A 14,477-nucleotide genomic window follows, 5' to 3' on the forward strand; every position below is an offset into this window, starting at 1 on the left:
AGCTACTCTCTACACTCCCCACCACGATGATTGAAAAGTTTCCATACCCCATATTGGGTTTCTCCACTGATGCAATAAATCAGGTCAGGCCAAATTAAAGTCCAGGTTTTAATCGAACATTTCCAGGTGGTCCCAGGGGAAGAGGCGAAACCACTAGGGGATGTCTGTGGGCCAGGTCTTAAATTCCCTGTAGGTGGTTGTAGTGATATATTGTGGACCCCAAAAAACTTGCCTGGGGATCAGAGGGCAGAGCCAGCCACCAGATTACACATAGAGGCCAGACAGTGATGACACACACCCTTAATTCTATCACTCAGGAGGCAAGGATCAGTCTGGATCTCTGTGAGTTCAAAGCCACACTGGAAACAGCCAGGCAGTGGTGGCATACACCTTTAATCCCAGAACTGGGAAGCACACATGCCTTTAATCACAGGAAGTGACATGGCTGGACGGAGAAAGGTATATAAGGTGTGAGAAAACAGGAACTAATGCAGTTCAGCTGAGATCCTTCGGGGTGAGCACTCAGAGGTTTTCAGTCAAAGGAAACAGGATCGGCTGAGGAGTTGATGAGGTGAGGTTGGCTGTGGCTTGCTCTGATTCTCTGATCTTTCAGTTTTCACCCCAATATCTGGCTCCGGGATTTTTATTAAAAGACCATCTAAAATTCGAACAACAGGTGGTCTTGAGGAGCTCCGGGGGAGGAGTCGCTGCTCGGTGGGCTTTCTTTGGGTGGGGTCTGGAGGGGAGATTCCCAACAATGATATTGATCTAAATCTCTGAAATTGTAAGCAGCCCTCAATTAAATGCTTTTTATTCTAAGAGTCACCATGGTCATGGTGTCTCTTCAAAGCAATAGAACACTAGCTAAGACAAGGTGTGTGTGGGTCACAGTGTGTGTGTGGAGGTCGGAGGACCTTCCTTCCACATTGTGGGTCTTGCGGATCAAACACAGGCCATTAAGCTTGACAACAATGCCTTTACCTGCTGAGTCATCTGACTGAGCTCCTATCACCACAGATTAATTTACATCTTACACAAATGTCTACCAGTTTTGTGTCTTGCTTTTCTCAGGGTGATGATTTTGATGTCTGTTTATGTTTCTGCATGAATCACTTATTTGTCCCTTTTATTGATAAGTAATATTCCACCATCTGGACATACCACATTTTGTGTGTGTGTTTGTTTTATGTGGGTTTTTTGTTTGTTTGTTTTTGAGACAGGGTTTCTCTGTGTAACAACAGTCCTGGGTGTCCTGGAACTTACTTTGTAGACCAGGCTGGCCTCGAACTCACTGAGATCCACCTGCCTCTGCCTCCCAAGTGCTGGGATTAGAGATGTTCGCCACCACTGCCCAGCTTATGTGTATATTTTTAAAAGACTTTTTTACTGGCTAGTTTTATGTCAACTTGATACGGTAGAGTTACCAGAGAGGAAGGAGTCTCAACTGGAAAAAAAAATACCTCCATGAGATCAGGCTATGGGCAAGCCTGTAGGGCATTTCCTTAATTAGTGATTGATGTGGGAGGGCCCAGTTCATGGTGGGTGGTGCCATCCCTGGGCTGGTGGTCTTGGGTTCTACAAGAAAGCAGGCTGAGCAAGCTAAGAGGAGCAAGCCAGTAAACAGCACTCTTCTGTGGCCTCTGCATCAGCTCCTGCCTCCAGGTTCCTGTCCTGTTTGGGTTCCTGTCCTGACTTCCTTTGATGATGAAGGATGTCATGGAAGTTAAGCCAAGTAAACCCTTCCTCCCTAAGTTGCTTTGGTCATGATGTTTCACCACAGCAATAGTGACCCTAACTAAGACAGATTGATTGATTGATTGATTGATGATTGATTTTCGAGAAAGGGTTACTCTGTGTAGCCCTGGATATCCTAGAACTCACTCTGTAGAGCAAGCTGTCCTTGAACTCAGAGATCTGCTTGCCTCTCCCTCCTGAGTGCTGGGATTAAAGGCATGTGCCACAATGCCCGGCTGATTTATATTTAATTGTGTGCATATGTGTGTGTGTGTGTGTGTTAGATGTACGTACATGTGAGTGCAGGTGCCCAAGTCAGATCCTCTGAAGCTGGAGTTAATGGGAGGTTGTGAGCCACCTTATGTGTGTGCTGGAAACTGAACTCAGGTCCTCTGGAAGAACAGTATGTACTCTTAACAACTGAGTCATCTCTCCAGCTCCATGTTTGTTTTATTTAATAAGATTTGTGTGCTGGATGGTGGTGGTACATGCCTTTAATCCCAGCACTTGGGAGACAGAGGCAGAAAAATCTCTGAGTTTGAGGCCAGCATGGTCTACAGAGCAAGTTACAGGACAGCCAGAGGTGTACAGAGAAACCTGTCTCAAAAACCAAAACCAGGGCTGGAGAGATGGCTCAGAGGTTAAGAGCACTGGCTGTTCTTCCTGAGGTCCTGAGTTCAATTCCCAGCAACCACGTGGTGGCTCACAACCATCTATAATGAGATCTGGTGCCCTCTTCTGGCCTGCAGGTGTACACGCAGGCAGAACATTGTATACATAATAAATAAATAAATTGTATATATAAAAAAAAAAACCAAAACCAAAACCAAACAAAAAAATGTTGATGTGTGTGTGCCAGTATGCTCATTTGTGTGTGCATGAATGGAGGTCCAAAGTTGACTTTGAGTATCTTCTACACCTTATCTTTTGAGACAGGATTGCTCACTGAACCTGGAGCTTGGCGCTTCGGCTAGACTGTCTGGCCAGAGAAGCCTAGAGATCTCCCTGTCTACTCCTCCCCAGTGCTGGGGTTATGGGTACTGAAGATCCAAACTCAGGTCTTCATATTAGAGCAACTAACATTGTATCCACTGAGCCATCTCCCTAGCCTAAGATGCTATGTTTTCTCTGTTTATTTCTGTTAGTGGACATTTAAATCAGTGGGTTTTTTTTTTTTTATTGTTTCCTTTGGGTTTTTTTTGAGACAGGGTTTCTCTGTGTAGCCTGGCCATCCTAGAACTCACTCTGTAGACCAGTCTGGCCTGGAACTCAGAGATCATTTTGCCTCTGCCTCCTGAGTGCTGGGCTCATGCATGTTCACCACCCCACCCGCCTTACACCAGTGTTTTTATAAGTATGGTTTGCACATCAAGAGTGACTCCAAATGTAATTTTAGTATCTTTCACATTCAGGTTATGTTTCAAGTGGTCAACACCTCCGTGCCTAAAACTGCCATAGTTGCTGACCTGGCTTGCTAAACTTATTAGAATCAGTCAGAAAATGATAGATTCACATAGTTTATATACAGATGGTAAAAACAAAATTAGTAAGCCAAGCATGATGATTTATGCTTGTCATCCCAGTACTTAGAGGGCTGATGTAAGTAAATCGAATTCAAAGACTGCCTGGGCTATATGGCAAATTCCAGGGCAGCCTAGGCTTTATACCAAGATCCTGTATCAAAATAACAAAAAGTAAATAAATAAATAGCTTAAGGAAAATTAACTCGCTGGGTGGTGATGGCACATGCCTTTAATCCCAGCACCCAGGAGGCAGAGGAAGGTAGATTTCTGTGAGTTTGAGGCCAGTATGGCCTAGAGTGAGTTCTAGGACAGCCAGGGCTACACAGAGAAACCCTGTCTTGAAAAACCACAAAACAAAACAAAGCAAAACAAAAATGCCAAAACAACAACAACAACCAAAAACCAAAACTAACCAACAAACAAATGAAAACAGTTAACCTGGAGTGAGGGCACAGAGTTGTAATCCCAGCAGTTGGGGGTGGAGGTAGGAGAATCAGGAGTTCTAGGCCAACCTCAGCAGAGACAGAGAGTTCCAGTCCAGCCTCAGCTAAAAGAAAGATAAAAGACAGTGTGTCTTTTATCTATATCCTTTTGTTATTTAACTAAAAATATAGATAAATAGATAGATGATAGATACATAGATTGATAGATGATAGATAGATAGATAGATAGATAGATAGATAGATAGATAGATGTGTATGTGTTTGTGCACAGGAGTGCAAGTCCCCAGGGAGGCCAGAAGAGGGCATCACATCCTATGGCGCTTGAGTTCTAGGCAGTTGTGACTGGCCTGAATTTATTTGTTCAGGCTGGCCTCAAAATTTTGACCTTCGCATCTCAGTGTCTTCCATATTCAGTCCTGCTCCACCAAGTCCAGCAAGACTGAGCTTTGAACAGAATCTCATGTGATAAATCATGCCTTTGTAGTATCTAACTGTTTATATTTATTGAAATGTGATGCTGTTGACATTTATTTTTAGGAGCTTTTTTCCTTTCTAGTAAGGATTCATTTTTATTTTATTTCATGTGTGTGGGTGTTTTGCTTACATGTGTATCTGTGTACCATGTGCACGCAATGCCCTTGGAGGCCAGAGGGGGCCCTGATCCTCTAGATAGACCTGGAGTGATTGACAGTTGTGAGCCGCCATATAGGTGCTGGGAACTGACCCTGGAGCTTTTTTTCTGAAGGTAAGACAGGGCGACCCTTGTCACTTCTGTCCTCAAGAAGCTCACACGACCCGTTTCCACTTCTACTGACCGTTTGTGTGCACCGCCCTCCCACTGTGTACTCTCTGCTTCGTTCTTGTTTTTGAACCACGATGCCTCTGATCAAGTGGAAACCATTTGAGAGACTAGGCTGGCCTCAAAGTTTTGACAATCTTCTTGTCTCTGTTTCCTCCTGAGTGACAGGGTTGCAGGTGGCAGGCCAGGCTCTTCTTTTGACTTTTTGTTATAAAGCAATGGGTTTTGTTATAGCATGTCCCCTACATCTGTCCTTGTTTCTTGCTTGTATCTATCCCGCTCTTCTACTTGCTCATATCTACCTCCCTCTCCCCCAGGGCCCCACTCTTTCTGGCTAGCTAATGTTACATGTGTTCCAATTCTTGTTTCTCTCCACCCTCCACCCCTGCTGCCTCTGTTTTTAAAGATAGTCTCATATATCTGGGCTGGCCACAGAACCTGCCATGTACCCAAGGCTAGCCTTCAACTCCTAATCCTTCTGCCTCCACCTACCAAGAGCTCAGATTATAGGCCTGCCAAAACTGCCTGTGTCCACCTCCCCTTTTCGCTTCCCTTTTCACAACTAGAAGCTTATGAACTAAGTGGTTTTTGTTTGACATGTAATATACCTTACTTCACTTCTGTTGCTTGATAAAATGTCCTGGCAAAAAGCAACTTAGACAAGAAAGGGGTTTGCTTGAGCTCACAGTTCCAGGTTTACAGGACCTCATTTCAGAGAAGTCAAGGCAGGAATCTGAAGCCGCTAGCTCACAGCTCCAGTCAGGAGCAGAGAGAAATCCAAGTGTCCATGCTGCGAGGCGCTCAGTTCCCCGCTCTATTTACACAGTCCAGGACCACAACCCAGTTAAAGCACTCAAGATAACCCCACAGACATGCCCACAGGCTAACCTGGTCCATCCATTATTGAGACTTTCTTCCTAGGAGACTCTGCTTGTGTCCAAGTTCACAACTAAACTAACCATCACATGGTGCTTTAACATTATTCAGAGGGAAAGATACAGACTTTAAAAAACAGATTTCCAGCATCCCATCCCCTTCTGAGAACAACGGATTTATTCTCCTACCTGGCAACAACCACTAGAGAGGAGCTGTGCCTGTCCTGGGTAGGTAAACACCTCAGCTCACCAGGATCATCAAGGCTTCTTTTTTTTTTAACATTTATTTTTATTTTATGTGCATGGCTGGTTTGCCTTCATGTATGTCTGTGCATCATGCGTGATGCTTGGTACCCACAGAGGCATAGGAGGGTATGAAACCACTGTGAGCAGCCATGTGGGTATGGGAATAGAACCCAGGTCCTCAGGAAGAGAAGCAGTGTTCTTAACCACTGAGCAATCTCTCCAGCCCCTCATCAAGGCTTCTTTTTTTTTTTTCTCTCAAAGATTTATTTTATTATGTGTATAAGTGTTTTTCCATGAATATGTAAGTGCATCTTCTGAGTGCCCTGGCCACAGAGGCACAAAGAGGCTGAAGGATTCCCCAGACCTGGGCTGGGCTGTGACTGCCATGGGCGCTGGAAAGCAGACCCAGCCCTTCACATCCGAGCCATCTCTCCAGCCCCACGTCCAACACTCACCTTCATCACGGCTTCTGCACTCATCAATATAGCATTAATATGCCATCGGGGCCAAACGGTGCCAGGTCCTCTGAGACGTCAGAGTCGGCTCTCTTGGCTCCCACTGGGTTCTTTCCCTGCCCTCTCCATGATGAGGTTGAGAAATAGCAGAGGGTGCACAGACAAGGCAGGCTTTTATTATCTTGGGATTAACAACTTTAATGGAAAAACCAGGTGGCCGCACAGGGTCGACAACTGGAATACAGCAGTGAGAGCTGAACTCCTGTACCGAAAGGATGCCAGTCTAGAGCTCGTACAGCTAGGGGAAATACTACAGGTCCCACAGGTTCTAGAGCAGGTCTGTGAGGCTGGAGTCACAGCTCTCAGAAGCAGTGGGTCTTCAAAGCAGGAAGCAGCAACAGGGATGAGTTTCTGCCTCTGCCTGCCTGCAGCCAAGGTTGACTCTTGGAGGCTGGAGTACTGGGGGCTTGACTTAACTCCCTGACTTCTGTGAGCCTTAAATGTCTATGGAAAGCCTTGAAGGTAGTCTTCCTCTTCTTCTCCATCTTGCCTGCTGTGAGTGATCTCAACAATCTCTCTCTAGGCCCCACAACCCTGGCAACCTAAGTAGACTGAACTGCTCTTATAAAATGGAGGGGGGAGGAGACAGAGAAAGGGAGAAAGGGAGGGAAGAGGGAGGGAGGGAGGGCGAGCGATCAGAGAGAGACAGAGATAGATGGAGGGATGGACGGACAGACAGACAGAGAAACCAAGCTATGGAAGGAACTATCCTCCCTCCCTTTTCTCCCGGACCCCGCCCCGCCGCCGTATTGTAAAACCTAATGTGTTCCAGAGTGGCCTGGACACCTGTGTGCCTCACTGGGCATCCCGGACCTTGCTCTGAAGTCTGAGTTCCCTGTAACCGCCAGCAAGGCTCCCCACCCCCACCCTCAGAGAGAAAGTACTGGTCCTTCAACGCTGTACCACCTGCAAACTATCCGGGTCTCTCTCTGGTGAGCTGTCCTCTCTACCAGATTGCAAATTATCAACAAGCAACATACGCTCCCTGGTAAATGAAGGGCTACCTCACTCTTGTGCTCCTGCAGAGCGCAACTCCCACAGAAACACCGCTGGCTTTCGGCTTCCAAGTAACCTGCATGTAATCCTGTCTGGCCTGCATTTAAAAAAAAAAAAAAGGAAAAAGGAAAAAGAAAATAGTCACTGACCCTCACTGGGTTTGTCCAAGGTATATACAATCAGGAACAAACCCAGCAGAAAAACTCCAAATTATTCCCAATTAATTCCTACTACGGTAACTACTAATTTCCCGCCGTCTTATGTTTATAGCCCGATTGAAAATTCGAAACAACCATTTTAACACATTGCTGGCTGCGGAAATGGCCTCAGCACTGCAACCGGAAACAGAAACTGACCACTACACAAACGCCACCTAATGACCAGCTAGAGCAAAGGCAAACCCTGAAAAGTAGCCCAATCGGAAGGGGCCTGGCTTTTCCGGTGAAAATTTGACGGAGAACAGAATCAGAGCAAGGAAGAGCCGGCCAGTCTTCTCAGCGGGTTTGGTTCAGCATCCCTGCAGGCCCTCTATTGCGCAGGCGCAGTACCACTACGCTCAGACCCAAGAACACGTAAGCAAAAGCAGGAGCCCGTTCTGCTTTCATCGCACCTACTGCTTGCGGGCTAAAACCGTGGGCTCTTGGGTTCTAAACTACATTTCCCAGCAGGCTCCCCTCTCATACAGATAATAGGTTTGGTTCTCCGAGATAGGATAAAAGAAAATTAGGTGGTGACGTACTAAACAGGAAACAAGTTGATTACGGTGTTTGAGCGCCTCAGCCTAGAGAGCCCCAGTGGCCTAATGGATAAGGCATTGGCCTCCTAAGCCAGGGATTGTGGGTTCGAGTCCCATCTGGGGTGGTTTCTTTTTCCAAATAAGAAACGAGTCAAATCCATTATTTATTTTATTTATGTATCTATTTTTGAGACAGGGTCCCTCTACATACCTCTGGCTGTCTTGGAACAAACTGGTCTTGAACTCACAAGACAAAGGCCTGCCTCTGCCCCCCAGTGCTGGGATTAAAGGCGTGCGCCACCATGGCCCGGCCATTTTGTTTTAAAACTAGAGAAACTGTGTGAGCCTTTACTAGCTGAGGGGTACGGTTTGCCACGCCAGGATACGAGTCCGTTCTCTTCCCCTGGGTTGCGGGTATGCGTTTAGTTTTGACATCCCTGGTGGAAATGGTTAGATCTTTTTCCGCATGCAGCAGCAGCAGCAGCAGCAGCAGCAGCAGCAGCAGCAGCAGCAGCAGCAGCAGCAGCAGGGGTCCTGGAGGACTGCTACCTCCGCCTTTCTTCTGACTCCCTAGGGCGCCCCTCGGCGTTTCCCTCGCAGGGCCGTCGGTAGGCGGCGCTGTGGAGCGCCAAGGAGCGGGCCGTACCAACGAGCACCGTGCCGGGAGGGCGCCAGGCTGGGGACCCGCTGGCCAAGGGCAGGAAGATGGCGGCCCTGGGGTCCCCGGCGCGCACTCTGAGAGGCCTTCTGCGGGAGCTGCGCTACCTGAACGCGGCCACCGGGCGACCGTATCGCGACACAGCAGCCTACCGGTACCTGGTGAAGGCTTTCCGAGCACATCGGGTACGGAAGCCGGGTCCAGAGGGCCCCCCGGTCTCGGGAGGCGAAGACGAGGGCGGTCTGGGCAGGGGGTTGCGATGTCTTAGGGCAGACATGTCTGAGCAGACCTGTCCTCCACCTGCGGTCCTCACCACATAACCCAGGCCCTGGGCTAGCCTGTGGTCTCAAGTCCCCGTACCAACCCAGAAGCCACGTGGGGTGCACCTTCTTAGGGACTCCGTATCTGCCACTCACCAGGGTAGAGCTGTCTGACGATTTCATTGGTTTGTCGGGTACATGGGTGTGCAATGGAATAGGGCGGGCATTGTATGAAGTAGCCCCTAGGGGTCTTACACTTAAAGGCACAAGGGCATAAGCACTCCCCCTCCCCACACTTTCCGCATTAAAGTTTTTACAGGAAGCAATGTTTTTGTGTGGCGGGAAGTGTGTGTGTGTGAGGAGACAGAATTTCACTATTAAGTTGGCCGGCCAGGAATTTGCTCTGTAAACCAGATTGACCTTGAACTCAGGTATCAGATTGCCTCTGTCTCCTGAGCTCAAGGATTAAAGGCATAGGCCAGACAAAAGCAGTTTTGAAGACAGTGAAGTGGGGAATATTGGAGAGTTCTTCAAATATGGGTACTGTGTTTTATTTATGTAATATCACCATCGAGAAAAGCAATGACTTGTATTCTATTAGGAGATTACACTCCTATCTGCATCATTAGCTTGCTGTATAACAGGATACATCTTTTTCCAAAGATTATTATGTATATACAGTGTTCAGACAGAAGAGGGCATCAGATCTCATTACAGACGGTTTTGAGCCTCCATGTGGTTGCTGGGAATTGAACTCAGGACCTCTGGGAGAGAGAGCAGCCAGTGCTTAGAGCTTGTAACCTCTGAGCCATCTCCAACCCCAGGTTTCATGTTTTACTGCTGTAATGAACAAACACACAGCATGCGAACCTTAGGAGGTACCACTGTGAAATCCACACTCCATATCCCTCAGTCAGAAGGGAATGGAAGATGGTTTATTTCCCAAATGGGGGTAGTGATCAGTTCTCTGCCTTTTGGACAAGATCAAATGCAAGTGGGACAGCTAAGGCTTAGGGACAGTTACCTGTACAAGAATAAGAAGAACTAGAATTTAGGGGAAGGAACCTAATGTTCTTGAGCAATCATCTTAACTGCTGAATTTGAGCAATGCAAAACCTTACAACTAAAATGCACTTCGCTTTTAAAAAGTCATAATGTGAGGGACTGTGTGTACTAAGAACTTGAGCCAGATATCAAGAATAAGATGCGTCTGGCAGTGGTGGCACATGCCTTTCATCCCAGCACTCTGAGTTTGAGGCCAGCCTGCTCTAGAGTTGAATTCCAAGACAGCCAGAGCTCCATAGTGAAACCTGCCTCAAAACAAACAAACAAACAAACAAACCCCCCAAAACAGTACCAGCAAAAGAAACTTTTCAGGAAAACACCAGAATTCATGCTTAAAACTCCAGGGCTGACCTACACCTTTAATCCCAGCACTTCTGAAGCATAGGCAGGTAGATACCTGAGTTAAGGCCAACCTGGTCTATAAAGAACTTTACAGGCCAGCCAGATCCACTCCCAGCCCTGTCTTCCCAAAGATAAGAGCAGGACTCCCAGGGACATCAGCTGAACACGGCACAAGATACAATAAGATCAGGCACAAACCCTCACATCAAGGCTGGGCAAGGCAACCCAACCCAGTAGGATATCTTTTTTTTTTTTTTTTTTTTGGTTTTTCAAGACAGGGTTTTTCTTTGTACAGCTTTGGCGCCCGTCCTGGAACTCACTTTGTAGCCCAGGCTGGCCTCTGCCTCTTGAGGATTAAAGCATGCCCCTCCGCCGCCCGGCTCATCTTTTAATATATCTACTTTTTGGGGTGGTGTGCATGCCAAACATGTGGGGTCGGGGGACAATCTGTAGGGAAGTCAGTTCTTTCTCTACTGAGGGGTTCTGGGGGATTGAACTCAGGGCATCAAGTTTGGCAGCAAGTGTCCTTACCTACTGACAGTGACTTTCAAGCCAGCTAGGATAAGAAGTGAGTTCTTTTCTCAAAGAACTCCCCCACCACCCCCAACACACACTAAGTTTGACCCAGGTATGACTGTGGTGTCACATATCAAGCCAGTCCATGCTACATAGTAAGACCTTGTCTCTAAAAAATTTTGATTCCAGCAGGGGAGTGCTGCTGGTAGTACATTAAATATTACATGCTCGAGTTTTCAGATTTTAACTGGATATTCAGATTGAGAAAAGGAATTATACATACAGTGGTGCCAGCGGTAAAACACATCCCCATCCATACACAGTTTCTTGATGTTCCTGCTCCTTTTTCACAACCTTGGAATCCCAAAATAGTTAAGGGCAGAGTACTAAGAATCAAGTATTATGAAGAACAACCATGATTTGGAGTTACTCTGGACATTGATATGGACTTTCTAGTTTGTTAAAGTCATTAGAATCCAGATTTTCCAGATGGTTAAATTGTACAAACAAGTTTAAGTAATATGAAGACATACTTCACACACACACACACACACATACATATATATGATTTTCATGTTACTATTATTGAGTACAGCACCTTTATCTTTGAGGTAAGTTTCTGGTTTGGGAGTGTAAGGTGTTAGGTTTCAGGAAGTCCATATATCCAGAAGTGAGCTCAAGCTGGACTACGTAAGGATTTCTGGAGGTTAGATAAAAGCCAGCACTCCTCAGGAACTTGTGAAACGGGTTTTCTACCCCACAAAGGAGTCATTTCCGTTACTCCTGGCAGAAGAGACCTGGCTCTCTGTTGAATTGCATCTGTGGTTGTACATCAGAGTCCCTGCTCGTAAGTACTTGTTATACATTTCAACCCCCTACACTAGCATCGTGGCCCCATTATGCGCCACCACCCCCCCAACTCCCAGGCGGTCCCAGCTCACTCTGCTCCTTCTCCCCACCCGTTCATTTCCTCAAAATCCTCTCTTTTGCTCTTTCGTGGCACTAGCCATGTTCAGTCTACTGCATCTTTTTCTTTCTGCTCTGGACTCTTCCAGATGCCTCTGGATATTTTCTCTTATTCACAATAAAAACCGCACCATAAGCCTGGTGGTGGCAGTGGCACATGGCTGCAGAGGCAGGCCTGTGAGTTTCAGGACAGCCCAGTCTACAGAGCAAGTTTCAGGACATCTAGGGCTACACAGAGAAACCGTCTCCAAACAACAACAAAACCCAAACCAACAAACCACACTATGGAGTGGCCATTTCAGTGATTTCTTTAATACATCCACTATCCCCATACTAAAGGTATATGCCATGTTCAAGTCATGGAAACACAAAGCAGCCTTAATTTGTTTAAAGGGAGGAAAAGCATGTCTTTTTTTTTTTTTTAATCCTCTACACCGGGTTTCCCTGTGTAACCCTGGCTGTCCTGGCACTTGCTCTGTAGATCAGGCTGGGCTTGAACTTAGAGATCCACCTACCTCTGCCTCCTTGATTATTGGCATTAAAGGTGTGGGCTGCCACCACCAGACTGCTGCTAGTTTTCTTGGTGTTGGGAGTTTGAATTACAAATAAAACTTGTGGTAGGAAGCAGATGCTAGGCATGTATGAACCTTTGTGTGACAAAACAACATCAAACCGGAGGTCAGCTTTCCTAATTACACAGTGCTCTATGAAGATATTAACTACATATCAAGTGTGTCTGTATTCGGTTACTTTGTAGAGGAAGCTCATTTATCAGATCATCCACTGGGGGCATGTGGCTACTTCAGGGTGGTACCAGACCATCTGACTTTGTTAATGACGTTTTTAGGTCACCAGTGAGAAGTTGTGCAGAGCCCAGCATGAGCTTCACTTCCAAGCTGCCACCTATCTCTGCCTCCTGCGCAGCATCCGGCAACATGTGGCCCTTCATCAGGAATTTCATGGCAAGGGTGAACGTTCAGTGGAGGAGTCTGCTGGTTTGGTGGGCCTCCAGTTACCCCATCAGCCTGGAGGGAAGGGCTGGGAGCCGTGATGGAGAGAGTCCTCAGATGCCCCTTCATTCAAGAATCCAACCATTTCTACCACTATGTATTTATTAAATATTTTGTAAAGTGTAGCTTCTTTGTTGTTTTGGTATGTGTCTTTTGTTGACTGAGTGGTTAGGGAAATAAAACCGGAGGGGGCTGCAAGTGAATTTGCTGAAGTTTTTATCGGATTAATTCTTGTTCTAGTGTGTTAGTGCTCTCGCACATGCAGGTTTGTGTGGAGGCAGGGGGACACAAGGGTGCCTTCCTCAAGAACCTCTCCGCCTCATCTCTTGAGACAGTATCTCTCACTGAACTGAGAGCACTCACAAGTCCTCAGGATCTTCTGTCTCTGTTCCTCAGCTTGGGGGTTAGAAGCATGCACTGCCATGACTATTTATGAGGGTGCTAGGGATCTGTGCAAACTTTAACCAGTGAGCCTATGCCTAGTCCCTGATGTGCTTGGTCTGATTTATACCTAGAGTTTTCTTTTTCTTTCTTTTTTAAGTAATGGAGAGATGGCTCAATGGTCAGGAGTGTGTACTAGTCTTGCAGAGGATCTGAGTTTGGTTCCCAGCACCCATGTCAGGGAGCTGACAACCACCTTTTATAACTCTAGTTTCAAGGGATCTAGCACCTCTGCCTATTTTTGAGATAGAGTCTCACGAATTTACTATGTAGGCCAGGCGGATGTTGACCTTGGGGACCCGCCTGGCTTTGCCTCCAGAATGCTGGAATTAAAGTACCACCATGCCAAGCTCTGAACATAAATATTTTAAAATATAAAAATAGTAAGTAATGCAAGCCTAGTGTCTTAAGGAATTTTTTGTTTGTTTGTTTTGTTTTGTTTTGTTTTGTTTTTCGAGACAGGGTTTCTCTGTGTAGCTTTGCGCCTTTCCTGGAACTCACTTGGTAGCCCAGGCTGGCCTCGAACTCACAGAGATTCGCCTGGCTCTGCCTCCCGAGTGCTGGGATTAAAGGCGTGCGCCACCACCGCCCGGCCGTCTTAAGGAATTTTAATGCCATAAATGTAACACCCATATTTATCCCTTCTCTCTTCTCCCATTTCCATTACTTTGGTAAGCATTACTAAGTTTACTATGCATCTTTCTACATATTTCCTATGTCTAGACTGTGGGAGCCCGTTTTCAGGTTCCTCGTGGCTTTACCCAGCAGGTCCACATAGGATGATTAGGACCACGGGCCTGAGTGCAGGTGTCTGAGATGGTCTGCACTTGGCTGTGCTGGGGGGAGGTCTTTTGCTCCACCCCTTGGCATCTCTATAAATACCCTGAGGCAGAGACAGTCAGGGCCGTTGGAAAAGGTTCCAGGCCCTCTCGAGGCTATCCTTTATTTTCTATCTGTTTATCTCTGCAATATAAATCCTTCTATCTAATATTTCCTGCTGCTCGCACTCAAGAAAACTCTGGGGAGCTTTGGGGTTGGTGGGTAAACGCCCCACACTAGACAAACCCAGAATTAAATATATGGGTATGGTTCTTAAATTTTTATTTTCTTACTGTATGATAGGTATGAGTGCAGGTGTTTATGTGCCACCATGCAGGTAGAGAGGTCAGAGGACAATTTTAGGGAGTTAGTTTTCTCCTTCCACAGTGGGATACAGGGACTTGAACTCAGGTTCTTAGACTTGTGCTCCAAGTGATTTTACCTACTTGCTGGTCCAGTGTGTCTGTTTTTTATAAAAGTACCCAACTGTGATGTGTTAGGCTCCTGGCAGGAAATAGATGGAATAAGGTTGA

At 46.5% G+C, this 14,477-nt stretch overlaps 1 protein-coding gene and 1 non-coding gene across 2 annotated transcripts; both read left to right on the forward strand.

Annotated features, from left to right (window-relative positions):
• The first annotated feature begins 7,919 nt into the window (after positions 1–7,919).
• On the forward strand, positions 7,920–7,992 carry Trnar-ccu (transfer RNA arginine (anticodon CCU)). The gene has a single exon. It is a non-coding gene; the product is annotated as a tRNA-Arg (tRNA).
• Positions 7,993–8,421: 429 nt separating this feature from the next.
• Fmc1 (formation of mitochondrial complex V assembly factor 1 homolog) lies at positions 8,422–12,809 on the forward strand. The gene is made up of 2 exons (XM_059257607.1): positions 8,422–8,710; positions 12,522–12,809. Exons 1-2 carry the CDS (start codon positions 8,573–8,575, stop codon positions 12,723–12,725), a joined length of 342 nt encoding a protein of 113 aa, XP_059113590.1. The 5' UTR covers positions 8,422–8,572; the 3' UTR covers positions 12,726–12,809.
• The last annotated feature ends 1,668 nt before the right edge of the window (positions 12,810–14,477 follow it).

This window comes from Peromyscus eremicus, chromosome 3 (assembly GCF_949786415.1).
Source record: "Peromyscus eremicus chromosome 3, PerEre_H2_v1, whole genome shotgun sequence".
In the NCBI taxonomy this organism is placed as follows: domain Eukaryota; kingdom Metazoa; phylum Chordata; class Mammalia; order Rodentia; family Cricetidae; genus Peromyscus; species Peromyscus eremicus.

Bases quoted from the DNA above. Each gene is read 5' to 3' on its own strand.
- Fmc1 (XM_059257607.1), top strand. From the start codon at position 8,573: ATGGCGGCCCTGGGGTCCCCGGCGCGCACTCTGAGAGGCCTTCTGCGG. The intron at 8,711-12,521 runs GTACGGAAGCCG...TGACGTTTTTAG, and splicing joins AGGCTTTCCGAGCACATCGG to GTCACCAGTGAGAAGTTGTG.